General features: G+C 45.7%; 1 protein-coding gene across 5 annotated transcripts in view; it reads right to left on the minus strand.

Annotated features, from left to right (window-relative positions):
• nfic (nuclear factor I/C) overlaps positions 1 to 26,349 on the minus strand; it is a 441,536-nt gene that overhangs the window by 82,400 nt on the left and 332,787 nt on the right. For all 5 annotated transcript variants that reach the window (XM_070859816.1, XM_070859817.1, XM_070859813.1 and 2 more), the window contains one exon: positions 16,017 to 16,191. In XM_070859816.1, the coding sequence (XP_070715917.1) occupies positions 16,017 to 16,191 (175 nt within the window). The remainder of the gene's footprint in view (positions 1 to 16,016; positions 16,192 to 26,349) is intronic.

Genomic DNA, 26,349 nt, shown 5'->3' on the forward strand with positions numbered 1-26,349 from the left:
ACTTATTCTGCTTTATCACAAAATATTCAATGGGAGTCAGTAGAGTGACTTGTATAAAGTACATGTGCCAAAATTCCTGACTTCTTAATCTCCCAACCCTGCTGTATACTTTGACAACCTTCCGCCATCAACCCTACAAAAAATCCTTCTAAATGGTGAGAACAACATTCAAAACATTGGCCTGGAATTTCACTGGAGATGCTCCCGCTCCGAATGTGTGGCGGTAACCACACTTACGCCCTAAAACAGGGGTTTCCGCTATACTTCCAGCAAAGTTATGATGGTGGAGCTTCAGCGGTTCTAAGGAAATTCCCAGCCATTGTCTTCACTGCTGCTCCACCTGTGTCAGCTCGATCTCCTTCTCCTAAAAGAATGACTTGAACCAGTCCAGCAGCCTGTGTTCCTGCCCGTGAAGTTGTATTTCATGGGGACTGTTGCTGTTTTGCCACTGACGTGTATGTCTCAGTGCTGGTGGAACCAGTGTTTGCAAGGCCATAGTTAACTCCAGCTCGAAATCTTCTTCAATCTGCTAATGGAGGCTCAAGAATCACTGAGGAGCTGCCTGAAAATCAGCGCGAGGAGCCGACTTTTCAGTACAAGACTGAGCACCCATTCTTGCAGGACCCCAAAAAGGAAGTCCCTTCCGCTGCCCTTTCCTCCTCTGCTTGATCCTCATAACATAAGAACATAAGAAGTAGGAGCAGGAGTAGGCCACATGGCCCCTCAAGCCTGCTCCACCATTCAATAAGATCATGGCTGATCTGATCATGGACTCAGCTCCACTTCTCCGCCTGCTCCCCATAACCCCTTATCCCCTTGTCCATTGAAAATGTCTATTTCTGTCTTAAATTTATTCAATGTCCCAGCTTCCACAGCTCTCTGAGGCAGCAAATTCCACACATTTACAACCCTCTGAGAGAAGAAATTTCTCCCCATAATCAGTTTTAAATGTGCGGCCCCTTATTCTAAGATCATGCCCTCTAGTTCTAGTCTCCTCCATCAATGGAAATATCCTCTCTGCATCCATCTTGTCAAGCCCCCTCATAATCTTATACGTTTCGATAAGATCATCTCTCATTCTTCTGAACTCCAATGAGTAGAGGCCCAACCTACTCAACCATGACAGTCATTTTCCAACATTCCATAGACTCTGGATCAGTTCCTATGGAGTGGAGGGTAGCCAATGCAACCCCACTTTTTAAAAAAGGAGGGAGAGAGAGAACAGGGAATTATAGACCGGTCAGCCTGACCTCAGTAGTGGGTAAAATGATGGAATCAATTATTAAGGATGTCATAGCAGTGCATCTGGAAAATGGTGACATGATAGGTCCAAGTCAGCATGGATTTGTGAAAGGGAAATCATGCTTGACAAATCTTCTGGAATTTTTTGAGGATGTTTCCAGTAAAGTGGACAAAGGAGAACCAGTTGATGTGGTATATTTGGACTTTCAGAAGGCTTTCGACAAGGTCCGACACCAGAGATTAATGTGCAAAGTTAAAGCACATGGGATTGGGGGTAGTGTGCTGACGTGGATTGAAAACTGTTTGACAGACAGGAAGCAAAGAGTAGGAGTAAATGGGTACTTTTCAGGATGGCAGGCAGTGACGAGTGGGGTACCGCAAGATTCTGTGCTGGGGCCCCAGCTGTTTACATTGTACATTAATGATTTAGACGAGGGGATTAAATGTAGTATCTCCAAATTTGCTGTTGACACTAAGTTGGGTGGCAGTGTGAGCTGCGAGGAGGATGCTATTAGGCTGCAGAGTGACTTGGATAGGTTAGGTGAGTGGGCAAATGCATGGCAGATGAAGTATAATGTTGATAAATGTGAGGTTATCCACTTTGGTGGTAAAAACAGAGAGACAGACTATTATCTGAATGGTGACAGAGTAGGAAAAGGGGAGGTGCAACGAGACCTGGGTATCATGGTACATCAGTCATTGAAGGTTGGCATGAAGGTACAGCAGGCGGTTAAGAAAGCAAATGGCATGTTGGCCTTCATAGCGAGGGGATTTGAGTACAGGGGCAGGGAGATGTTACTACAGTTGTACAGGGCCTTGGTGAGGCCACACCTGGAGTATTGTGTACAGTTTTGGTCTCCTAACTTGAGGAAGGACATTCTTGCTATTGAGGGAGTGCAGCGAAGGTTCACCAGACTGATTCCCGGGATGGCGGGACTGACATATTAAGAAAGACTGGATCAACTGGGCTTGTATTCACTAGAGTTCAGAAGAATGAGGGGGGATCTCATAGAAACGTTTAAAATTCTGACGGGTTTAGACAGGTTAGATGCAGGAAGAATGTTCCCAATGTTGGGGAAGTCCAGAACCAGGGGTCACAGTCTAAGGATAAGGGGTAAGCCATTTAGGACCGAGATGAGGAGAAACTTCTTCATCCAGAGAGTGGTGAACCTGTGGAATTCTCTACCATAGAAAGTTGTTGAGGCCAATTCACTAAATATATTCAAAAAGGAGTTAGATGTAGTCCTTACTACTCGGGGGATCAAGGTATGGCGAGAAAGCAGGAATGGGGTACTGAAGTTGCATGTTCAGCCATGAACTCATTGAATGGCGGTGCAGGCTCGAAGGGCCGAATGGCCTACTCCTGCATCTATTTTCTATGTTTCTATGTTTCCTCATAAGTCAACCCCCTTATCTCTGGAATCAACCTAGTGAACATTCTCTGCACTGCCTCCAAAGCAAGTATATCCTTTCGTAAATATGGAAACCAAAACTGCACACAGTATTTCAGGTGTGGCCTCACCAATACCTTATATAGCTGTAGTAAGACTTCCCTGCTTTTATACTTCATCTCCTTTGCAATAAAGGCCAAGATACCACTGGCCTTCCCAATCATTTGCTGTACCTACATACTATCCTTTTGTGTTTCATGCACAAGTACCCCCAGGTCCCGCTGTACATGCCCTTCCACTGTCCACTAAACCACCACCATGGGCAACAATCCCAGAAATAACTTTTTATCCAAAAAAAAAGAGGTGCTTTTCAGCAGAAAATAAATCTTGGGGAAATAAATATTTTGGGCAGTGCTCCCGCTCCTGCTGGAGCTCCTGTGACTGATTGAATGATTACCCTGCTTTGTTTACTTTTGTTTAAAATATTGTCTCTTTTTAGCAACCAAATTGGCTGCTACAAGGACAAACAGAAAAGTGAGAAGAGTCTACATACTCTTCGGCTAACCCCTCTTTTGCCCCTTGCCAGTGAACATACTTTTGGACAGACACTAGCAGTATACAAATATATCATAAATAAATCATGTAATAATAAATTATTTAAACCAATCACCATTTAGGTAAAGGTTCTTCTTTTCAGATGATTACCGTGCCCATTTATGAAATTTGTAATATAAATTATTCAGTGTGCTCAAGTTGAGTCTTTAAGGAAAAAGTGTTTACCCAGAATCACAGCCAAATTGTTAACTGCTTAAATTTTTAACCACATACTGAGGGCAAACTAAATTTAGACCATTTTTGTTCTGTCTACTTGAATGCCGTTATTTGAAGATATGTACCTCAGATGTTCTCACCCGCAGCAATGCTTTGTTTTGAAATGTGTTTGTTATTACTTATTTATAAAACTTACAAGGAGAAAAGTTAGTGTTGTTCCGATTATGTGCATATTCATTATGGCCTCCTATCTTTTGGCATGTTATTTGTTTTGTCTCGGAAAGTCTCAGTGGGATGAAGAAGCGCTTTTCACAACATCAGAACGTCCCAAACCACTTTGCAGCCAATCAAGTACTTTTGAAGTGTAGTCACTGTTGTAATGTAGGGAAATGTGGCAGGCAATTTGTGCACAGCAAGGTCCCAAAAACAGCAATGCGATAATGACCAGGTAATCCGTTTTAGTTATGTTGATTGATGGATAAATATCGAGGAAACTCCCTTGCTCTTCTTTAAATAGTGCCTTGGCATCTTTCAAATCCAACTGAGAAGGCAGACGGGGCATCAGTTTAATGTCTCATCCAAAAGACGGCACCTCCAACAGTGCAGCACTCCATCAGTATTATAGTGAAGTGCCAGTCTTGATATGCGCTCGCATCTGTAAAGTGGGACTTGAACCCATGACTGTCTGACTCAGAGGCGAGAGTGCCAAGGGTAACACTTTTTTAGATTACATAACCTGATTAGCTTTTGGTAGATTTGTGTCGTTTTTAGAGTCAGCAATTTATGTGTGAAATTTGAATACTTCAATTTTAAACAGAAAATTAGGGATCTGAATCACTGCAAAGCATACAGCAACAACAGAACCCAGTCACCTCAATGAAATCTTAAAGCCAATTTGCTGCATGGAAGCCAATGTGGTAATTTTTCTTCTTCTTAAGCATGTCCAATCTGCAAAGCTATGAATTTAAATGAAAAGTGCCATTCTTTTATGTACTTAAAGGGGAAATATATTTGACCAAACTGTCACAGAATCCTATATATTAAATAGGGGATACCTATACATTTATCACTATCTGTCAGGTGCTCCTTGTTACTGCAAATTGTGCTTTAAAATTGCATGTTAAAAGCAGCCTGGAAGCATTTTGTTCCTGATTGTCTTTCATCCCTGCCATAAAGTCCGTCCCCTAGACCACCAACTCCATCCCATCCCTGGCCACTGTCTGAACCAGACTCTTCACAACCTCGGCATCCTATTTGACCCTAAGCTGAGTTTCTGACCTTACATCCGATCCATCACCAAGACCACCTACTTCCACCTCTGTACTATCACCCGTCTCCGCCCTTGTGTCAGCCTATCTGTTGCTGAAACCCTCATCCATGCTTTTGTTACCTCCAGACTCAACTATTCCAATGCTCTTCTGGCCGGCCTCCCACCCTCCATAAACTCGAACTCACCCAAAACTCTGCTGTCCGTATCCTAACTCGCACTAAGTCCCATTCACCTAGCATCCTTTTGCTCCTACACTGGCTCCCGGTCGGGCAACGCCTTGAATTTAAAATTCCCATCCTTGATATCAAATCCCTCCATAGTCTTGAACCTCCCTATCTCTGTAACCCCCTCCAGCTCGACAACTCTCCGAGAACTCTGGGTATCTCCAATTCTGGCATCTTGTGCATCTCCGAATTAGATATATATTGCACAGAGGCCTGGCTCCCTTAATCTCAGCAACCAGGAATGAATTGAGAAAAGATAGCTTAAAATATAGAGAGAGTTGCCAATTCCACTAGCCATAGGCAATTGCTGCTGCCCCACGACCTCACTTGACGATGGGGAAAATGGCTGGGTGTACAGTTGGAGGAAGATTTCTTCCCTCTGCACATTAGCATTAAAAAAAGAGGGCAAAAACGAAAGCTTGATTGGCCAAATTAAAATATTCAGCAAATTAACATGAACTGGCCCATTTTGGAAATTCAGATCATCCCTACTAATTACTTTTAAACCATTTTAAGAATGCAACGTATTGTTTAATAGTTTAACGTTCTTAAATCACTTTTTATTGATCCCTTGCTTCATCACAATACTTTCACGAAGGTTAGTGCAGCCCTTTTAAATTGTTAGCATTTTCCTCTCAGAACTTATCGTAGCATTACCATGATCAGTACCAGTATAAAGGGATAAAATTACTCCCAAATATACTTAGAATGGTCCGTAAATTGCTGCCTCTCCGGGCGCACACGATGTGCGCACTCGCCCGAAGAGTTCTGGGTTTGGGCGTGTGCTGTGCATGCGCCTAAAGCCGGATTGTGATCTGTCAAAATTTCTGATGGCAGATTGTACGAATGCGAAAGAACAGGGCCTCCCTCCGCGGGCGGAGAGTTGGGCTGATTGTCCAACAAATATCCTTAAAACTCTTACGCCTGATAAAAGCAGGCGTAAGGTCTGCTTTTACCAGTGTAAGAGTTTTAAAAGATAGAAAAAAATGTTATGACTAATTTTTATATTAAAAATCTTGACCATTAAGGTAAGTTTATTTTAACACTATTAAAACATATATAAAAAAAATTCAAAAACTAATTTTTATTCTAAAACCTTTTAATTTAATTCAATTTCTATTAATTTTAAATAAGTGAGATTATTTTTTATTTATGTGAAGTATTTTCTTTGTTTTTGGGGGTATTCCCATTCATAGTAATGGCAGCTCCGTACAACAAGTCTGTGAGTTAAAAGAAAATCGGGAGTGTGGCCTATTGAAATTTACGTTTTTGTCAGGTCTTGTAGGCGGTAATATTTTCTGAACGGAGCCACAGGCTTTGCGCGCACAGCATTCCTGGGCGGCGTGGCGTCATGCGCTGCCCAGGACTCTGCTGGCTCAAAAAAAATTGTCCGTGTGCGCAGGGACTGCTGGTATCGTATTCGGCGGTCGGAGGCTTGCGTCCGCGGGAAGCCTCTGAACGCAATTTTTGGCCCTATATGTTTTATAAAATAACAGATGCGATTGAAGGAGTTGCCGGCTGTAATTCAGACCTAATGTCCGGATGTTCCTCAGGATTGCTCAATTGAATTACATTCTCATAAATCTGTTCATTATCCATCCCTTAATGCACATATGCTTCATACTGTGGTCAAATGAAAAAAATGATGTTTGCTGTCGTCTAAGTACTTATTTCAACCACAGTTATGCATAGTTCCTAAATTATTTGTTTTATTCTTTATTTTGACAGGCTTTTAATGCGGCCATCTTTAGCACTCACAATGATGTCCTGGGAGGATTTTTGTGATTATTAGCCATAGATTTTTTTATGAGTATTGGAATTCATGCAAAAAGCTTTGAATGAAACCCCCAAATCAAGTTATAATGCAACTCAGTGAAATCCAGAAAGTTTCTGATGTTTGAGTCAGTTTCACAGTTATGGAGAATGAGAGAGGAATTCACAAGACTTCATAAGATGTGCTTGTGACCAGCTGAGATCTGCGCTTGTTATAATGATGTGAATCCGAACTATTTAATACATTGTTCAATTTGATAAGAAAATAACCAAAGCACTAAATCATTCTAATTCTGCAATCATATCAGTGAAAAATAGTCACTCAGGTGCACAGTTTAATTACCTACTATCCGCTCTCTTGATACTCTTAAACTATCAATTTCTATCATCATTTTCATCTAGTAACACTTGTGTGCTTTGTTTATACTACAATCATATGTTGCATTTGGGGAAATAAAAGACTTATTGAATTTCAGTACTCCACTGTGTCTCTGAAATGTTATTACTTTTCTTTCCGTCTCTGAGCAATTTTTATGGTTTTATAATTTCACAATGAAATTACCCCCACCCTGTGATATCTTACAAGTCAAAAGCCAGCAGCTTTAACATTTAATCCCCATGACTAACTGTTGAGTGATAATGCAATAGGATTCCACAGATGGCAAGACTGGACTTAACTAAGCCAAATGTTGAGAAATACTTTTGATTTTTTTCATCAACTGCACATCAAATAAAAGCATCGCATTTAATAAATTTAAATTACAGGCAGAATTTCACAAAATTGGATATTTTATTTCAGCAGTTGACGCACAGCCTGTTACAAAAGATTTTCCACATTTCGTTTTGCCCTCACACTGTGTTGGAAAGGGCCGTTAATCATATCAGTGGATAAGATTCAATGCCAGATTTTAATCCAGCTGCCAACAGACCTCTATTTTTCCTGTTCAGATTTATTGTGATTTGGGTGGACAAAAGGTGTAAAAGATTGGGCGAGGGTAAATAACCTTTTGATTTTTGTTTCTTCTCTGCAGAGAAACATCTGGTGCCTCCACACGACTGAAATTGGGATCTCAAGATGTGGAACATTATTGATGTAACCCTACCTCCCAGAAGACCAATGGATGGTGTATCGGACGCATAGATGTCAAATTTTGCCTTTAACATACCAAGGGCTACAACCTCCACTTTTGAGCTTATCGCCCAAAAATGGATGTTATTTCCGGCGTGGGCGGTAAAAAAGGGTTTTCAGATCACCGATTTCTCGCCCAAACTCAAAACACCTAGTTTACATTTTTGAAAATGGGCGTTACCATGAGCACTATCAAATGGACGGTAGAGTTAAATTTTTTTGACCTTCTGCCGTAAAGTGTGGCCGTCCTTAGCAACGTCATGGCACCGCTCGATTCCCACGATTCTGGAGGTCAAGGGTCACCATGACATGTGCAGAAGAGGAGACAGAAAGAGGGAGCTCAGAGGGACTGAAGGCGTGGCTGGGTGTGGTGTGGCTGCTTTTGGAGGAAGGGGGGAGACTTTAGAGCTTCTTAGCACGCTGTGGAGACTGACGCTGGAGAGAGCAATGAGGTGGGAGAGGAGCACATTGGAGGCCGCAAAAGAGCCAGGAGGTTCTTGGACGAGGCAAATGCCTCCCTCCTGCAGGAGATCGAGTTACGCTGGGGTGATTTGACACAGGGAGGGCGTGGGAAGCCCAACCCAAAGGCCGACCAGAGGATATGGACCGAGGTAGCAGAGATGGTCTCGTCGGCGACCAACGAGGTGCGTGAGGACAACCAATGCCGCAAACGATGGAATGACCTTGTGGGATCCGCAAGAGTAAGTATTACATTGATTTACATGTACTTATGTATTCATATATCATCATAGGCAGTCCCTCGGAATCGAGGAAGACTTGCTTCGCTTCCACTCCTGAAATAAGTTCGTTGATGGCTGAACAGTCCAATAAGAGAGCCACAGGTCCTGTCACAGGTGGGACAGACAGACGCCAAGGGAAGGGATGGGTGGGACCGGTTTGTCGCATGCTCCTTTTGCTGCCTTCGCTTGACCTCTTCACGCTCTCGGCGTTGAGACTCTAAGTGCTCAACACCCTCCCAGATGCACTTTCTCCACTTAGGGCAGACTTTGGCCAGGGATTTCCAGGTGTCAGTGATGATGTCGCACTTTATCAGGAAGGCTTTGAGGGTGTCCTTGTAACATTTCTGCTGCCCACCTTTGGCTCATTTGCCATGAAGGAGCTCCGTATAGAGCACTTGCTTTGGGATAATTTGATTTGTAACAGTCATGAGTGACTATCAGCAGATGTGAGGTCTTGCACTTTTACCGGGAATATTTTACTCAAAGCCTGCAGTCATGGTGTACGTCTTTAGGTAAAGAATGATAATAGTCATAATAATCATAATCGGTAATGTGTTGAATTAGTCTCTGTGACAGTACCTAGCAATGATATCACGCAATGATTTTATGCCATGTCGTCCTGTCACCTTTTACAGAAGAAGCTATCGACGATGAGGTGCATGCAGAGGTGAACGGGAGGGGGGCCACCAGTCTCCAGCGACATCACAGAGATGGAGAAGCGAGTGCGAGCACTCGTGGGACAGCCACGGACGCATCTGCAGACCCTGAAGTGATGCCATGTGAGTAAAGCTTACACCATTGCATGATGTAAAGTCAATAGATGCCACACCAACTCATATCCGACCAATCATATATGATAGGTAATTTCTAAAAATGTCATAGAAATAATGCTGGCCTATTGAAAATCATTGCAATGCACAATGTGTTGACGGTGATGAAATGTGATGTCTGCGATGATTTTGAGAGTGGTGGTGCTTTTGTCGTGCATATACTGTGTGTAGCGCTGGACTCACCTTGTCACCCTAGCACCCCCTTCTCCTCTAACAACCTTATTTGTGTCTTGCAGCTCAGCCAGCAGCGCTGCCCCAGGCAAGGCCACAGAGGCCAGAAGATGGGGGCGTGGGGCAGGAGTCGGCGGACAATCCTACTACACCTGGTGCTGAGGAGCTCCAATTGTCGCCCGTCAATCCGCTGGGTCTGTTCTCGACGGATGAGAGTACGGACTTCAAAGAACCTGCATCGCCACGCTCCAGAAACCATTCCACCCCAAGGCCATCTATTGGTCCTCCAGTCATTCCCACCTCCACGCTGGAGGTATCGGCCCCAAGCACCTCTCCAAAGGGCACCCCATTTGTCTCCAGGACGGCGCCGACCCCATGGAGGTCTCGTGGACGCGGCAGGTCTGTTCCACGAGCGCGACATGACAGCGGAGAGATGGTACAGTTGTCCAGGAGGACTGTAGACATTGGTACCAGCTCATCGAAGCTTTGGGGGGCATATCCCGACACCTGGCCATCACGACCGAGTACATTCCACGGATGGCGGAGTCCCTGGATGCGATAGCCAGGATCACTGCTGCCACAGCCCTCCCAGTGGTCCCAGAGCACGGCACTCCACCCCTAGGTTCCGCACCACCACTGCGAACGACAGATGAGAGCAAGGACCAAGATCCTGCTTCTGCATCAGAGAATGTTGCCCCCTCGGCACCCCCTGCTCCCATACCCGTGCAACCACCGCATCTGCCTTCATCCCTCCCCCAATGAGACACCACCTGAGAAGCTCCTCACCAGGCACCGTGGAGCAAGAAGGGGAAGGGGTAGAGGTGGGGAGAAGGAGGAGAGGGGGGAAGGAAAGTGAGGTGTATGTGTTATGTCTCCATTGGGGATATGCAATTTGTTACAATGTATGGGGGCTGGGGACCACGCTCCTGCTTTGCCTTTGTATTCTGTGTTGTTGGACATGTTGAACATGTGATTGATGTCAATGGTGGAAAAAGTGGGGTGAGGGCGGGGGTTGGGTGTTATTGGTTGTGATACTTATGATTTCAGACCAATGTTGGTATTAAACTTTTGTTATTGAACATACCCTTGTTGTGCATTGTCTCAGATAGCTGAATTGTTACACACTGGTGAGTCCTTACCATGAAAGGGTTAAATACAACTTAACATCAATCAACGTAAGCTTTAACTGGCACCAAGGTTATGGGCACCATTGATGTCTGAGCTGCACACACACAGCAGTGTGTCAGCATTGTTACTCACATCAGTGCTCTTTCAGTCAAATCTTTCCGATATCAGCTCCTCACGTAAGAGTGGGATTTAACAAATGCCAGCCACACCACTGGCGTTCGTTCCGGTTAGTTCCACTTTTTGTGGGTGTTTTTTTGAGCAAGTGATATTGTGGGCGATATGTGTGCAAGGTGGTGAAATCGAAGATGGGCGATCTCCATGGCCGCTAGTTTGGGTAAATATGCTCTTTGTGACAAAAAACAGTCGGCAGGCGTTAATATTGAATCTCGGCGTTAATTCTGTTTGGAAAGTAACGCTGGGCGATATTAAGGGTGTTGAATTTGCCCATTCCTCTGATTCCGCCCCCAAAAAATGGGCGGGTGGTGATATTTTTTCTCAGTGTTAAGCCCATTGAGAAAATAACGCTCACCGAAAAGTCTCCTATAAAAGTCCGTCAGTTTACATTTTGTGCCAGAATGGGCGATATCTGGGCGTTATACGTCATTTCAGCGGTAAAGTTGGCATTAAGCAGGCAAAAAAAGTGGAGGTTCTAGCCCTAGGTGCTTTACAGAGAATAAATAATAAAAACAGATGCCCAGCAATGGGAAAGATATCAGGCAAGGTGACTGAAGGCTAGGTCAAAAAGATGGGTTTTGAGAAGGTTTTTAAGGGAGAACAGAGAAATACAGCTGCAGAGGAGTTTAGGAACCCAAATATTCTGCCACTGATGGTGCAGTGACAGAGAGGAGGTAGATGCAGAGGAAGCAATATTAGAGGTTGGGATGCATGGCAGGAGCAGGCTGCAAAGGTAGGGAGATGCAAGGCATGGAGGGACTTGAAGATGAGGACAAGGATTGCAAATTGGATATGCCACAGGCTAGGGAGGCAGTGCCGTTTAGCAAGAACAGGGGCGATGGTGGGCAAGACTTAGTGTGTAACAGGATGCAGTTGGTTGCATTTCAGGCAAATTGGAGTTTATGGAGGATAAACGATGTAAGACCAGCATCAGAACATTGGAGTAATTGAGACTGGAGGTGACAAACATATGATTAAGGTTTTCTGTGGTGGGAGGGATAGGTTGAGGTAGTTGAGATGGGTAATGTGGAGGTTTAAGGAAGTGGATGTGGTAATGAAGAAGGATGTGGGATATGAAGCTCAGCTCAGAGTCATGCACATTGCATTTTGTTGAGCCTAAGTGAATGGCTAGGGAAAGGGACTGCATCACTAGCGATGAAGTGGAGATAAAATTGGCCACGAAAACAGAGGCTGGGTGTTCCCAATGTTCAACCAAAGGAAGTTGTGATTCAGCCAAGACCAGTCTTGACAGGATAGAGTTGGTCGTGAGATCCAGAGAAGTGGTGGAGAGGTACAGCTATATGTCATCAGCATACATGTGGAAGATAGAACCATAAAAACATAGAAAAAAGGTGCAGTAGGCCATTCGGCCCTTCGAGCCTGCACTACCATTCAATATGATCATGGCTGATCATGCAACTTCAATACCCCATTCCTGTTTTCTCTCCATACCCCTTGATCCCTTTAGCCGTAAGGGCCACATCTAACTCCCTTTTGAATATATCTTAACGAACTGGCCTCAATAACTTTCTGTGGTCGAGAATTCCACAGGTTCACAATTCTCTGAGTGAAGAAGTTTCTCCTCATCTCGGTCCTAAATGGCTTACCCCTTATCCTTAGATTGTGACTCCTGGTTCTGGACTTCCCCAATATCGGGAACATTCTTCCTGCATCTAACCTGTCCAATCTCGTCAGAATTTTATATGTTTCTATGAGGCTTCCTCTCATTCTTCTAAATTCCAGTGAATATAAGCCTAGTCGATCCAGTCTTTCTTCATATGTCAGTCCTGCCATCCCGGGAATCAGTCTGGTGAACCTTCGCTGCACTCCCTCAATAGCAAGAATGTCCTTCCTCACATTAGGAGACCAAAACTGTACACAATATTCAAGATGTGGCCTCATCAAGGCCCTGTACAACTGCAGCAAGACCTCCCTGCTCCTATACTCAAATCCTCTTGCTAAGAAGGCCAACATGCCATTTGCCTTCTTCACCGCCTGCTGTACCTGCACGCCAACTTTCAATGACTGATGTACCATGACACCCAGGTCTCGTTACACCTCCCCTTTTCCTAATCTGTCACCATTCAGATAATATGACCCATACCTGCAGTTAAGGTGCCTTTTCAGTCTGGTCAGTGAAATGACCATGTGTGGTTCAGCAAGGGCATGGCAATCAAAACCAAACACAGAACAGAGCATCTCTGGGATGGATTGTAGCTTGGTAAAAGATATATTAGAGCAGTTTCAGCTCGTTGGAACCAGGTATGGCGACAGAGAAACTGGGCTGGAGAGGGTTGGTGAATGATCTACATCCAAATCCAAATTTCAGTTTCCGATTCCCCTGATATAATCAAATCTATTTTTTTGGCAGCTGATATGGGAAAATAATTGTTGAAAGAAAGAATCTGGCTTTAGAGTTATCCAAAACACCTGATGACAACTGATTGATTGGCTAAAAGAATCACTGATTGGTAAGGTGGGGATTTGGTAGATCAGCGAAGATACAACAGAACTTCCTCAGCAGCAATATGCCTGAGCTCAGTAACCAGGACTCCTGGCTACTGAACTCAGACACAGGGGCCGAAATTCAGCCTCCCGATAAAGCCTGTTGCCGCCGAAAAGCGGCGGCCAAGCGGTGGAGTTGAATGGCCGCCGCTCGCGAAATTCTCCGAGGTGCTTTTTCCGGCGGTCCCCACTTCCAGCCCCTGCTGCCAACCCCTCCTAAGTGCGTCACCAAAGCGCGCACCACCGATCTCCCGCACCGCAAGCAAAATTCAGGTGAAAAAATCTTCGGGCCGCTGATCGGTGCCCCTGACAGTTTTTTCTGTTGGTGCACTGTGTTTACAGCGTGTGGGACATGGCTGTGCGGCAGCCAGTAAAGGGGAGGGCGCACTGCCGCAGCTGCCATTTTATTTTTTTTGTCAGCCGACTGCCAGGTCGGCCGGACAGTTATGCCCTCAGGTTCGGCCGGGCTGCCAACAGGCAGCCTGGCCACCCCTCTTGGGTGCCAGGCCGCTGGCCTAGCCAAAACCCTCCCAGGTGGCCCAGTGGGCCTAACTAAAATAATTGCAGAGCTCACAGCGGCTCTCCCTTTTAAGTGAAGGGGAGCGACATGGTGACACACAAGGGTCATGACGTCATCGGCGAAGAATCCGTCCCGCCTCCACTTCCGCCCCTCTTATGATCGATCTTCTGCTCTCCGCCCCACCTTCTACCCCATTATGACCGACTTCCGCTCCGCTTGAATAAAAATGCCAAAGAGCTGAATTTTGCGCAAGAGGCCACCTCATCCACCACGGCAGTGAAAACACAAGAAAAGCGGTAGGCATGACCCATTTCGGGCGGCGTTGAATTTCGGCCCCACAGTACAGGTGCAGCGTCTAAAATCTGGAACCCTCGGGACCGAGGCCGTTCCGGACTTCGTGTTTTTCTGAACTTTCGAATGTGTGTCGGCTATCCGAAGTCCGGAAATACCTGGGCCCAGGTACCGATATTTCTGGTTTTTTGTAGTTCTTCTCTTCGTAGGCCTTGTAGTCCTCATTTCTTCGCAACGCTTGGTAAGTCTCCCTCTCTGTTTTTGTACCTGTATGTTTTGGAAGCTAGTGTGATGCCCTGTATACCTGGACTTGAAAAGTTCTTAAAAGTTCCCTGTGTTAAAAGAGACTTCTACCCTGTAGTGTAATTTCACCAAGTTGGTTCTGGCCGACGGGGCTTGCATGCTTTACAGAGTTGGTTCTGGCCGGGGAATTACGCGCGGAGCTTGGTTGGTTCCGGCCGAAGGGACTTGTGTGTGGCTCTTGACTGATTCTGGCTGGGGACTTGTGCGCTTTGCAGAGTTGGTTCTGACCGAAGGGACTTGCGTGCGGAGCTTCGTTGGTTCTGGCCAAAGGGACTTGTGCGCAGAGCTTGGTTGGTTCTGGCCAAAAGGACTTGTACGCAGAGCTTGGTTGGTTCTGGCCAAAAGGACTTGTGCGCAGAGCTTAGTTGGTTCTGGCCAAAGGGACTAGCGCGCGAAGCTTAGTTGGTTCGGCCAAAAGGACTTGTGCGCAGAGCTTGGTTGGTTCTGGCTGGGGACTTGTGCGCTTTGCAGAGTTGGCTCTGACCGAAGGGACTTGTGCGCGGAGCTTGGTTGGTTCTGGCTGGGGACTTGCGCGCTGTGCAGAGTTGGTTCTGGCCGAAGGGACTTGTGTGCGGAGCTTGGTTGGTTCTGGCTGGGGTCTTGTGCGCTTTGCAGAGTTGGTTCTGACCAAAGGGACTTGTGCGCGGAGCTTGGTTGGTTCTGGCTGGGGACTTGCGCGCTGTGCAGAGTTGGTTCTGGCCGAAGGGACTTGTGTGCTGTGCAAAGTTTGATTTGGCAGGGGACTTGGGCGGGAGCTTGGTTGGTTCTGGCCAGGAACTTGCGTGCTGTGCAGAGTTGGTGCGGACCCAGGAGCAGTGGTGCGGTGACTGTGAAGACCTGGCCTGGAACAGCGAGGACTGGCGTTTTTATTCTTGCAATTTTTGTCACTGTAGAGTAGTTAGATTTCATTTTTTGACTTTTCCCTGGGCCTGGCTGGCGGCGGTAATGGTTTGACAGAGTGTCCGGATTCCGGAACATTTTGCGGATTCTAGACGACCCTGCCACTGATCATCCCGGATTCCGGAACATTATGGATTCCAGAACTCCAGATTTTTGACACTGCCCCTGTATCATAACTCGAAAAGAAAAAAGTTAAACTGACAATGATTCTTAATTCTTGCAGCAAGTAATGTATTCAAGTCTTTGAAAGACTTTTTGGGAGGGAAAGTGCTCCAGGACGCATTCTGTGACAGTGCTGAGAAGTGATTGGTTCCATATGCACTTTTCATACAAGAATTATGGAATACAATTTCATTTATACTAACATAATCATAATATATCTGATGAATCTGAAAGCAGAATATAGATGTATGGGCTTCAGGAAAGTGACAAAATGCAGTATCAAAATATCACAGGTAAACGGAAGCACCCTCAGGGTTATGTCCACTATGGTCAGTGATGTGGTTAAACTGCACAAAAAGCCTGATTACAAATAGCCACCTTGCCATTTTGCTGCTCTATAATTCTGTGCATTTCATGAAAGGCATTCTTCTACTTTCTGTAGAAAATTCCAAATCTTTTCCCTCTGTATTTAAGAAAACAGAAAATGCTTACTGGGTGATGTTGGTGACGTTGCTCCACCCTCTGTGGTTGTTGTGGTTGTTTTGGTGTCTGGTGGCATTGCCAATGTTACTGATCTGGCCATGGATGGGGGAGGTGGCGGCGCCAGCATCTGTGTAGAAATGTAGTGGCTCGGGACTTTGCTTACCACTTGACCACTGCCATTCAGCTGTAAAGAAAACACCAGACTTAATGATTATAATCAAAGAGATTCATGAAATGCACTGTGGAATTCTAACCATAGCAGACTGTACAATACTGTGAGTCGGGCTGGGTTAGTAAGACTGCTGTTTACATGGGGAATCAAACCTAATTTGGATCACTTTTAAGTTGAATAAATATGCTGCAGTTCAATAGTTCTCCCTGTTAGGCAGCAGGAGGCCACTGTTTACGTGAATAAAAACATGATTTGGATCAGTCACTGACACAGAAAATGAGCACCGTCCAGCTGCACCAGCAGTCAGGGGGTCCACGTGGGTGCAGGCTGCAGCCTGGACTTCCTAAATCAAACCTACCTTAAACTAGGGCTGTCGATCGGGGCTCAATCCAAATAAAAAGCCACCTTAGAGTAAAAATAAATCAATGTGGAACAAATATAATTTTTTTTTAAAGCCAACTGTATTAGAGCAGTGTGCAGTCAGCTCGATTTGAATCCGGAATGAGTAAATGATCTAAACTCCTTTGGATGGAACATTCAATTTGACTTACAAAATACAATTTTTAAAAAAAGTTATTCTCGGGAAGTTTTTTTTGCACATACCTAAATTCATAGCATTTTTTTGGAAGAGAATTTTTTTAGCAGTGCTTGGTCCTTTATCCTAAATATCTTAGTATTTTTCCTGAATGTTTTGTGTGTACTTTTTGGTTCACTGGTCAATGTATCTAATTTACTGATTACCAACCCAATAATCTACATGTGAACAAAATCAGGTATAACTACAATAAATAGAAGGCATTGATACTTGCCACCTCACACCCACTGCTCTTCTGATATGGAACTGCCACAGCTCTCCTCACCATCACCTTAAAATCTATCTCTTCGATGGTCACCTCTCAACTCTTCTCCCAATCTCTGCTTGGTGTTAATTCCTCCCTCTTTTGTGAAGGATGTTTCTCTACATTGAAGGTGTTCCACAAGTGCAAATTATTGCAGTGAGGCACTGAATGCAAAATCTTTCACAGCGTGACAGTTTATATAGAGTGAACAGGCTTGGTCTCCCCTCACATGGAGGGGCGGGGGGGAATAATTTTCTATTTAGCATTTTGTTCATTCTAATTTAAGACATAACACAAGCAAATATAACAAACGTGCTTTATATTTACATAAGGCCAATTTTAACCATAGAGAATGCTTTAAGCTTCTTATTGACTTTATTTGGAATTACTTTCACCTCTCTTTTATCTCTCTAGAGGTGTTTGGCCACTCATCATACAAATTATATATTTACACGGTTTATTACGAAGGTTTTTCAGTTTACAGATCCAAGAATCATAAGGATGTCAATAATTTTAGCCTAGAAATTGTTGTTGGTGTAAAGCCTTAGTCTGGGAGCAATTGCGTGATACTGCCAGAAATGTGGGGGTTTGGAGGCTGTGTGCTTCCCACACACTGTGCTCCTGTCATAAGATTGCTGCAGGGTTTTTGAGTGGATGGTGTGCTTTAACCTACAGATTTAGTAGTAAGAGTATTCCCCATGCAAATCGGGAGATTATACTTTGATGAACAGGGAGCCTGCAAAAACTGCAGCATTCACACATCGCATGTGCAATATGCCAATGTCGCCCAGACAAAATGGGAATTCGAGCTCAGGCAGAACCTCACACGTTGGGAACCAGAGGTTAACTGCAGCATAGTCCATCATTTTTAGAGTCAGTGCCACCTGTGACTTGGTTTAGTGGAGGATGATGAGTAAGAGCAGAGTAAAATTGTCTGATGGCACCACCAAAGGCTCACATCAAGCTACTTGGCGGTGACTAGTTCTGGAGGCTCAGGTTCAGAAGGGTAGCAGTTAGTGAGCTATGCTATCCGCTTCAAGCGAACCCGCAGATAACCTGGAACTTAGGAATGGTACTGTTAGTAACTATCTTGGTGACCATGGCCCTTAAATTTTAAGCCTCTACTCCTTCCAACTTTATTCAGAGGACATCACCATTATCAGCCAATTTGCTCTCCTTTTATTGCATCAAACTGATACTTTACTCAATACGACCAACACATCATGTTTTTTCCCCAAATGAACAACAAGGTTGTGACATAGTCGCCATTTTCATTGGACTGCTGCATTTCTGAAAGCAAAGTGGGTGATCGAAGACTTGCACAATGCAATGTCTTATGTAAATAGGGCTTCTGGGTGGCTCATTGAGCTGGACATTGCCTATTTCCTCTAGGATCTAGATTCAAATCCAACAATACTGTTGGGTGAAAGTCTTACATTCTCCAGCATTTAAAGCTCTCACTTTGACGAGGGCAAAAAAAAAAGGATTTCTCTTGCATCGTTGTGCAGCTGGCCAGTGACCAACAACACCGTATCATACAGACAGCAGCCATGATACTTACACTTTAAGACAATCATCAGTGCCAGGTCTATTTGAAAGTGAGGGGAGACTTGAAAGATGGCTCTTCAGAGATCAAAGCTACCCGCTTGCAGTCCTGCCTAATGAGATCTTTTCAGCAGCCATTGACAGAGCGCAGACAAAACAAAGTCCATACATCACCAGGATCATTACTGAGCATACTACTGCCATCTTGAAGTAATGCTTCAGATAGCTGGACAGATCAGGGAGTGCCTTACAGTATCCCCCCACCCCAACCCCCAGAATTCCCACGATTATTTCCCAATGCATACTTCACAACTTTGATGCAGAAAGAGCTCTAACTATGGAGGAGGAGAAGAATCAATGTCGGAGAACAGAATACAAGCACTAACTATATGAATATAGCTGAAATGTCAGTGCAGCAGGAAGATTGGTGCACTTGGCCCTCATCCAAGACGCGCTTTGCTAAGTGCCTGAGTTTCCTTTTTAAAGATTTCTCCTGTTGGCATATAATCATAAAAGTGGCTCAAAGCATCACCTGTAACACTGTCCTCTGCATCTTCTGAACTACATCAATGTCCTTTGATGTGCTGCTACTTTGTTCTACACAATCAGAAAGAAATTCTCTGATCAAAACTCACATAAAATGTGACCAATTTATTGCTTTTACTTTTTGTTATGTGCGAGTGATGCCAGTGAGTTTTACTGAAGAATGCCCACTTAGTTGTATGTTATGGTCACCATCTAACACTTTTGACCTGTGATTGCCCTCTGGGAAGAGTAAGTGTTCTGGCTGGCTGCAGGGTTTCATTGGGAGGCAATTGGGATATAGGTGGCCGTTGGTTTCTGAGATGGCCATGCAGCTGATTTATGCACAGCCGCTGCCAATATGGCTTTCTGGTCCTGTCCACCTTTTGGTTTATCTGTCACTTTCACAGAAATGCTGTATGACTCAGATGTGGCAATGCCCCGAGAGACAGCAGCTTCATCGTTATCTAGTCCACATTTACAACCACTGCCGGGACTTCTTCAGCAGGTCCACTGATCTGCAGGGGAGCAACATGGCATTCGTGCTCGAAAGTTATGGCCTACACATCCTTTTGAAATTTGTCATTCATTGGCACTCAGCAACCTGCTCGAAGTGCAATGGGAGGAGTGAGCACATCACTGAACTGCTGCTTCCTGCAGACTTGCAACATTTTTTCTATATTGTTTAACTTTTCCACTTCTAATGAATTATACGTTGCTTATATTTCTATCTCATTGAGGGGAAAAAAAAATCATCAATAATATTTTCCAAACTTTTGAGTTTGTGGTTATCATGAAGACTCAAGGAGCAGCAGGAAAGTAGTTACAGTTCCCACAACTGAATAAATTAGCAAATTAGAGACTGCAGAATAACAGACAGCACTCAAATATGTACTCAACAGCATATTCTACAGTTGTGGTATAACTGGCAGAAAAAGCCCTTGCCTATTGAATATGCTGTTTTGTAAAGCAAAGATAGTGGCCTGGATTGAACTGCCAGTGGGTCTCTGCTGGGAAACTGCACTAGCAAGTTAATTTCCCGCCCACCCACGGCAGAATGTGGCCCAGCCGATTTTAATGGCAGAGTCTCATTTGAAGCTGGCTGGTTGACTTCCTGCCCGTAACGGGCTAGAATTTGGCAGGATGTGGCTCGGCGGCTGCCTGCGAGTCAAGGTAGGCAGTGGGATCCGGTTCTCAGACGCCTCGCATTCAGGATTGAGGAGTGGGGGTGAGTCCAGGGCTTAAACTATTCTTGTGGGACCTGGATCAGCACTCCTGCTCCTCCTGGCCCCACAAAGGCAAGGGAATATGTAAGTTTATTGGCCTCTTCAGCAGCTGATCCCTTTTTGCCTGATGGGAAAGCCATAGGCTGGAGTTAAAATTACCATTGGGTCCCGATGATGTCACGGGGACTCAACATGTGTATGTAAAGAAGGATCGCATCCACTTTTGGCGGGGGTTCTTGCCGCCTGCGGAGGGGAGCAGGTTAAAATCGCGTTCGGTGGAAGCATGACGGCTCCAGTGCGGTTAAGAACATAAGAAATAGGAACAGGAGTAGGCCATACGGCCCCTCGAGTCTGCTCCGCCATTCAATAAGTTCATGGCTGATCTGATCATAGACTCAGCTCCACTTCCCCGCCAGCTCCCCATAAGCCCTTATCTCCTTATCGTTTAAGAAACTGTCTATTTCTGTCTTAAATTTATTCAATGTCACAGCTCTCTGAGGCAGCGAATTCCACAGATTTACAACCTTCTGAGAGAAGAAATTTCTCCTCATCTGTTTTAAATGGGCGGCCCCTTATTCTAAGATCATGCACTCTAGTTCTATTCTCCCCCATCAGTGGAAACATCCTCTCTGCATCCACCTTGTCAAGCCACCTCATAATCTTATACATTTCAAGATCACCTCTCATTCTTCTGAATTCCAATGAGTAGAGGCCCAACCTACTCAACCTTTCCTCATAAGTAAACTCCCTCATTCCCGGAATCAACCTAGCGAAACTTCTCTGAACTGCCTCCAAAGCAAGTATATCTTTTCGTAAATATGGAAACCAAAACTGCACGCAGTATTCCAGGTGTGGCCTCACCAATAACTTATATAGCTTTTATACTCCATCTCCTTTGCAATAAAGGCCAAGATACCATTGACCTTCCTGATCACTTGCTGTACCTGCATACTATCCTTTTGTGTTTCATGCGCAAGTACCCCCAGGTCCCGCTGTATTGTGGCACTTTGCAATCTTTCTCCATTTAAATAATAACTTGCTCTTTGATTTTTTTCTGCCAAAGTCTCACTCTTTCTGACATTATACTCCATCTGCCAAATTTTTGCCCACTCACTTAGCCTGTCTATTTTTTGTGTCCTCCTCACACATTGCTTTTCCTCCCATCTTTGAATCGTCAGCAAACTTGGCTACGTTACACTCAATCCCTTATTCCAAGTCGTTAATATAGATTGTAAATAGTTGGGGTCCCAGCACTGATCCCTAGGGCATCCCACTAGTTACTGGTTGCCAACCAGAGAATGATCCATTTATGCTGACTCTCTGTTCTCTGTTAGTTAGCCAATCCTCTATCCATGCTAATTAAGTAACTCAGAACATTTTAACTGCCAAATTACCCGATTCCTACCGGGGATGGTTAAATGTGCCCACAACTAAGGATTTCTAAAACTGACCTTTTCAAGGTTGCTCTTGGGTTGTCAGTAACATGCTGTTTTGTTGCAGTTATAAACAAATCCACGTCTACATGCCTATGCAAACCTCTTTATACTCAATAGTCAGCCATTCGGTGTACTTCTGCATGTAAAAATGAGTTAAATATACCATTGCAGCACTATTGTAAATATTACTGTTACATGAATAACAGTTTATAAATTCTCACATCCTAATGTTAAATATTCCTTATGTCACAAGGGGCTGAAATTTCCTCGATCTCTCGCCATAACTTCTGTAGAAGACGGACAGAAACCCTGGAGAGATAGTGTAAATGGCCAGGACAAGGGGTGACATGTAGGAAATAAAATCCCTTACCCACTATAAACTGGATGCCAGGCAGCCACAAGGTCTGGGGAACTGGAGTTTTTGGAGGCAATGTTATAATAACTGCATATGTGCACTATGGTAATGATTTTCACTGTCACGAGGTTGAAAGCAGTTGTTGTACGACATCATGACACTCAGCTTGCACTGTAACTGTAACAACAATATGCAGAACATGCTCATCTGCCATTTTAATTTTTTAAAGGAAAAGGCGTAAGTCGGAGAGGAACAAAGCTGGTAGAGCAGGGCTGGCACTCACTTCAGCATTCTGGAGCAGACACAGATACATCAGAGGGTATAAGTGAGGCAACACAGGGTCACAATTAAGGAAAGAGTTGAGGCGATGAGCGAAGGAGGCCAGGCTATTATACAGGCTGACCCATTTACCTACTCAGAAGTAATAGCAATGATGTCAAATACCCTCAGCATTGTTCATCTTTTTTTCCAGTGCTAGCTTTACTCAGGACTCTCTAATCCTAGTTTCCTTCTTTTTCCTTTATCCCTCAAACATCTTACTTTTTCAGTTGTTTATCTAATGCCCTCTTAAATGCCGTCAGTGACTCAGCTTTAATATCCGCTTTGAGGGAGTGCTGCACTGTCGGAGGTGCCGTCTTTCGGATGAGTCGTTAAACCAGTGGACCTGCTCTCAGGTGGATGCAAAAAAAAATCACACGCCACTATTTCGAATTGATCTAGCATTAATTGCCATTTGTGGAAGAGAGTTTCAAACTTCTACCACCCTTTGTGTGTTGAAGTGTTTCCTAATTTCACTCCTGAAAGATCTGACTCCTAGTCCTAGACTTCGCAACCAGTGGAAATAGTTTCTATCTATCCTATCTGTTCCCTTTAATATCAAACCATCCCTTAACCTTCGAAATTCTAGGGAATACAACCTTAATTTGTGTAATCGCTCCTCATAACTTAACCCTTGGAATCCGGACATCATTCTGGTAAACCAACACAGCACTCCCTCCAAGGCCAATTTATCCTTCCGAAGGTGTGGTGCCCAGAACTGCTCACAGTACTCCAGAGGTGTGATCTAACCAGGGCTTTGTATAGCTGCAGTTATAGCAAAGACAATTTTTCTAACCTCCCCCTTTATCCTTCCAGTACTAATCTTGCGTTTATGTCCCTGCGTTAAAAATTTTGTTTCACCATTTTCTTTCTCAAAACCTTTCAAAATTTTGAACCACTCTATTTGTTCTCCTTAACCTTCTCTGCTCCTGTGAAAATAGTTGGGGAGAAATTTGTGTTCAACAGCAAAGGTAACTGCCGCTGCCAATGGTCGCAATGCTAACGGAGCAAAATTGCAACAACAGCATCACACACCGGTCAATGCAGGACCCCTACCAACAATCTGCACCAATCACAAGGCACTTCTCCCATTCCTAGCCTCACCTCACCCCCTTAGAGGAGACGGTGCAGGCCATTCTTGGCAGGGGCATGGCTGAATCCTTGGCTAGCGGCAGGGCTGAAAGGATAAAAGATGCTGGTATCCTCACATGTCATCCTGCTTCTGGTATGCACCTCTTGCTTTCCCGCCCTCCCGTCACTACAACTCCACCCTTGCAGCCAGTGGGTGACCATGAAAAGGGGGCAGAGAATGAAGAAGCTTAATTTGACACTCCCAGCCACCAGCTCCTCAAGGTCAACCAGCAAGTTCATTTGCAGTATCCCCACTGAAAGTCAGTAGCCTTCCAACAGCCATGCTGCAGCCACTGGGTTGGCACTGTGTGACAGCAGTTGGATAGACACACACAAGACAGTCACTAAGTGAATGCATATGCATGATGAGTTGATCTTTTGCTGTCTCATTGGATGGCGAGATGCATATAGGTGGATTGGAAAGTTTGCTTTGTGGTAGCTTTTATTTCAGCATCGTGGTCAAGAGGACATTGGTATGGTCAGTAACGGAAGGTAAGGTGTGGGACTAATGTTGAAAGGGGAATTGGGGTTGTGGTCACTGGGATCGCAGGAGGATGATTCCATCCTGGATATCCCGGCCAGAAAGGGCTGTCTGGGATGCATCCTTCCGTCTGCTTCCTCCTCTTCCCTCTGCAAGTGGAGGCTGTAAATGTGAAATGACAGCAGAAAATGCTGGAAATACTCAGTTGGTCAGGCAGCATCTCGACCTGAGACGTGAACACTGTTTTTCTCTCCATGGATGTTGTGTGACCTGCTGAGTATTTGCAGCATGTTCTGTCTTCTCAAAGGCTTTAATTTAGCATCTGAGCCCTTGCAAGCATCCAGCAGCACTCCCTACACTTAAAAAAAACTTTTCACATCTATTGCAGCAAACCACCATTTCAATAAAAAAAAATTTAAAAGTCTGAAACCTTAAATCTAAACTTACCTGAATGATGGGTGAGTCCCTTTAAGAAGTGCAGATATCGCCACTGTCAGCCTCCTTGCAAGCCAGGTTAACCTGGTGTGCTTAGGACCCAGTGCTGAAGGGTCGAAGTTTGTAGTAGTGACGGTAAGTCAGCGTTGCATGCTGCCATATTTTTCTTTCAAGGCTCAACCAGTTACCGGCAGCGCAAAGGGGGCCATAAATATGGCGGCCGCCATAGGACCCGCCACGCTGCCATTTTATCGCCATTTCATGGTGCTACGCAGTGATACTCAACAGATGAATTTCTAGCCCCTAGTTGTTTTTTAGTTTCATTGGGCCCAAGCTTCCACATGATTTGTGCCTGATTTTTAGGAGCAACTGGTGGAGAACGGACTATCTTAGAAATCGCAATTCTCCACATTTTTTTTTCTGCAGTTCTAGTCAGGTAGAACAGTTCTACTTTGGAACAGAATCTTTTCTTCAAAAGGGGGCGTGTCTGGCCACTGACGCCTGATTTGAAAGTTTCCACAGTGAAAACGTACTCCAAACTAAAGTAGAATGGAGCAAGTGAAGATTTTTGTACAACTGAAAAAACCTGTTCTACACATTAAAAAATCAGGCGCAGGTTACAAATTAGGCGTCCAGAACGAGGTGGGGGGGGGAAGGGAAGTCATTAAATTCTATAATAAATCCTTATTTATACTTATACAAATAAATCCAACCTGAATAAACATTTATAAGCAAAGAAAAGATTAAATAAACCATCTTCCTACCTGTGTGAAAGTGCTTCAGGCAGGCCTTTCGGGACCGAAGGCTGAACGGGCCGGCCCGAGACTTCGGGCAGGGCCCGTCCCCAGCACCAGATTTACAGGTAGGTGGCGTTGGGTTGGGTCAGGTCGGGGAGGAGAGGTTCGGTTCGGGTCGGGGGGGGGTGAGAGGGGGGGGGGGGGGAGAGAGAGAGGGAGGGGGGGGGGAAGAGAGGGAGGGGGGGAGAGAGAGAGAGAGAGGGAGGGGGGGGGAGAGAGAGAGAGGGAGGGGGGGGAGAGAGAGGGAGGGAGAGGGGGGGAGGGAGAGAGAGGGAGGGGGGGAGGGAGAGAGAGGGAGGGAGGGGGGAGAGAGAGGGAGGGAGGGGGGAGAGGGAGGGAGGGGGGGAGAGAGAGGGAGGGAGGGAGGAGAGAGAGGGAGGGAGGGAGGAGAGAGAGGGAGGGAGAGGGGGAGAGAGGGAGGGAGGGAGGAGAGAGAGGGAGGGAGGGAGGAGAGAGAGGGATGGAGGGAGGAGAGAGAGGGAGGGAGGAGAGAGAGGGAGGGAGGGAGGAGAGGGAGGGAGGGAGGAGAGAGAGGGAGGGAGAGAGAGAGGGAGGGAGGGGGGGAGGTCAGGTCGGATCCAATCCGGGAGCGGGAGTCGGGTCGGGTCCAGTCGGGGAGTCGGGGAGCGGGAACAGGAGCGCGCGTAGGGTCGGGTCGGGTCCAGTCGGGGGGGCGGGCAGCGGGAACAGGAGCGCGGGTCGAGTCGGGTCAGTCGGGGGGGGGGGGGGGCGCGGGTGTCGGGTCTGGTCCGGAGGCAGGGGCAGGGGGGGGGGGCGGGGAGCGGGTGTCGGGTCTGGTCTGGTCCGGAGGCAGGGGCAGGGGGGGGTGGGCGGGTGTCGGGTCTGGTCGGCGGGGAGCAGGAGCTGGCCGTGGGAGGAGCCTTATTCACGCAGCCCCAGTGAGGCCATTCAGCCAGGGCTAGGGGCTGCGTGCTTCGGGCCCCTCCCACACAGTTCGGCGCCTGGAGCTACTGCACTTGCGTGCCCACTGTAGCGCAAGTGCAGAGGTCCCGGCACTGTTTTCAGCGCAGGGACCTGGCTCCGCCCCCCCACAGCTTGTGCTGGCTGCGCCGAGGGCCAGAGGA

Source organism: Pristiophorus japonicus, chromosome 18 (assembly GCF_044704955.1).
Source record: "Pristiophorus japonicus isolate sPriJap1 chromosome 18, sPriJap1.hap1, whole genome shotgun sequence".
Taxonomy (NCBI): Eukaryota; Metazoa; Chordata; class Chondrichthyes; family Pristiophoridae; genus Pristiophorus; species Pristiophorus japonicus.